The following is a 2,650-nucleotide window of genomic DNA, read 5'->3' on the forward strand; positions in this document are numbered from 1 at the left end:
TGACATGTTTTCCAGACGGTTATTTAATGTCAGCAGTAAGGTTTCATACATCAGTGATGAAAACAGACTGTGGACATCAGTGAAGTTTCAACTGTTAGTGGTTGCTGCAGGCTGAATGCTGACAGGTCAGAGGTCTGTGGACACTTCAGAGCTGCCTGCAGGATGTGACTGACAGTTCATCAGACCAATAGGAGAGCAGCAGAGAGAAACCCCGCCCCTCAAACATCTGTCCATTTACTGAAAACTGAGATGTGTAAAGGTAAACTTGAAGCCACAAACCGAAAATATGAACTATAAATCAAAAGACAAGCGATAAAAGCTGTGATTTAAAATGCAAATGTTTTGATGAACAGAAAATCTTGGGGGAAAAATCAATTTCTTTGCTTTCATCACTGTCTTCTTAGTGGATTCATTTAACTTCGCAATAGCTTTCACACATATTAATGGATCAAATTTATTGTTGAGTGAATACATACAGTTTATAGATTAATCAATTAAATAGAAAATAGTAAAAAATGTTTACAAATTTTCCAGCCTATAAACAGTTTATATTTGAAAAAGTGGAACCTGTAAATATTTTGAGTTTTGCTTGAAAAGACGTTTGTCATTATTTGGTTGTCAAACTTGGAGTTGATTAATTCTCCATTGATCAACCAATTGATTAATTTACTAATTGTTTCATCCCTATATCAAAATATGTCTATTAATTTGCTGACACACTGCGGTCAAGTGAAGTTGATCTGATCTAAATTGAAGGTCGACTGTGTTCTATTAGGAGTCGTGTTGTTAAGACGTTTCAGTCACTGATCTAAATGAGACACTTTCAATGTGCGCACATCCATTTACACCTACACAAAGAAAATAAATATTCATTTTGACAAAGCACAATAAAAACATTAACAACATATACCAGTAATAATGAAACACACAAACCTCCAGTTTGGTTGAAGCGCTGCTTTAAAATTTCAATGTTGGCTTTGAAGTTCTGCTGTTCACCCATCAAGCCCCCAGTCTGACCCTCCAAATACTTTGGATCATCTTTTGTTACTTTGTCCATCCAGTCCTGTTTGGGCACTGCTTTCCTGGTGTTGCTGTCATAGTGAACCATCTGAATTTCATCAACCATCCCAACAGCCACAAACTCTGGGAAGTTTGGGACTTGAGAGGACCCAGTGTAGAAATACTTCAGAGAGTGGGTCACTGCAAGAGAAAGTTAAAGTTGTTTCAGAATTACAGCTTTAAACACTGCACAGTGTGAACACTTCTGATAGTTTTGTTTCATGGAAAGCTGCCTACAAAAACATTTTCTCTGTTAGTTATCTCAGTAAGGTCAATCCCCAGTTTAGTCTTCAGTTAGCGGAGACGTTTATTCTTCATCATTGGTCTCTTATGGTCCTCATTACAGTATTTGTTAGACTCTGAGTTTTCATTTTACTTTCAATATTCACCAAATTCAACAAACCTTTTTTATTTTTTTTATTTAAAAAAAAAATTAGATTGTTTTTCAGTTTATTCAGATATAAATCACATTACTTCCCCCTTTTAAAGTGAGCGTCTTTGCTCCAATAACTTACCATTTTTCATATTAAAAAATATGAACAAAATAAATGTAATTATTTTGTCACTGTCGGAGATTTTTGGATTTAAAATATTTGAGGACAGATTTATTTTATTTATTTTTAATACAATCAACAATGAGAAATATTCAAATCACACACTTCCATACCTTAACTTCATACACAGTTGGTTTTTATAATTTAGGTTTTATTCCCAGTCTGACCAGTATTTTTTTTTTTATTTTGTTTTCAATATTTTCAATAAAACATCTACAATATTAAAGAATATTGAAGATAGTTTTGTGAAAGTTTTTGAAGCAATATTTTTTAATTTTGCATCTTTCATGGTCATGTCTTTTGATTGGTGATAAAATACTGACACATATTTTATGTACTTAAATTCCTTTTTCATTTCCTCTACCATGAGCTGATCTATATTTGCTGTGCGCCATGAAATACTATTCTAAAAGTAATTTAAATTTAAAAAAATAACAATCATGAGCGTAAAAAATAAATGAAATAATTGTCAGAAGAGTTAATTATTCAAATGATTGTTCACTCCAGACTCTGTGTTCTGCTGTTTGAATGCATGTACATCATATTATTGTGCTTTTAAAGATTCCATAGTTTGTTCGTTTGCTTTTATTGCCACTAAAAACACAAACTGAGCAGAAAGTTTAACAATCATCTCATCATTTGTCTCTGGTGGCCACACTATGAGGATGCTGTTTCTAAATTAACTCAAACCTAATTTAATATTTCTGTTCTGTGATTTCTTGTTACCGATCACTGCTGATACACATTTATACCAACATGTCTACAAGGAGATAATATCACCATATACAGGATATCAGAGACCAATTATTGATCTAATTCTACTAAACAGCGTTTTATTGTAACTTTCAATTTGATGTAAATGAACCAAACAACAAAAACTGTAGAATTCTCTGGAGAACAACTTAAAATCTGATTTAAATATTTCACAGTTGAATAAAATATATTGTGTGCAAACAATGAATTAAGTTCAGTAGCTTGTCATTGTGTGCGTGTGTGTGTGTGTGTGTGTGTGTGTGTGTGTGTGTGTGTGTGTGTGT

The 2,650-nt window shown here is 32.9% G+C and overlaps 1 protein-coding gene across 7 annotated transcripts in view; it reads right to left on the minus strand.

Annotated features, from left to right (window-relative positions):
* Positions 1 to 2,650, minus strand: part of LOC103373180 (class I histocompatibility antigen, F10 alpha chain) — a 26,352-nt gene that overhangs the window by 11,746 nt on the left and 11,956 nt on the right. For 3 of the 7 annotated variants that reach the window (XM_008303012.1, XM_008303009.1, XM_008303007.1), the window contains exon 2: positions 934 to 1,200. The exons of the other annotated variants lie outside the window; for them this stretch is intronic. In XM_008303012.1, the coding sequence (XP_008301234.1) occupies positions 934 to 1,200 (267 nt within the window). The remainder of the gene's footprint in view (positions 1 to 933; positions 1,201 to 2,650) is intronic. 7 annotated transcript variants of the gene reach the window in all.

This window comes from Stegastes partitus, unplaced genomic scaffold (genome assembly GCF_000690725.1).
Source record: "Stegastes partitus isolate 25-593 unplaced genomic scaffold, Stegastes_partitus-1.0.2 Scaffold1918, whole genome shotgun sequence".
Classification (NCBI taxonomy): domain Eukaryota; kingdom Metazoa; phylum Chordata; class Actinopteri; family Pomacentridae; genus Stegastes; species Stegastes partitus.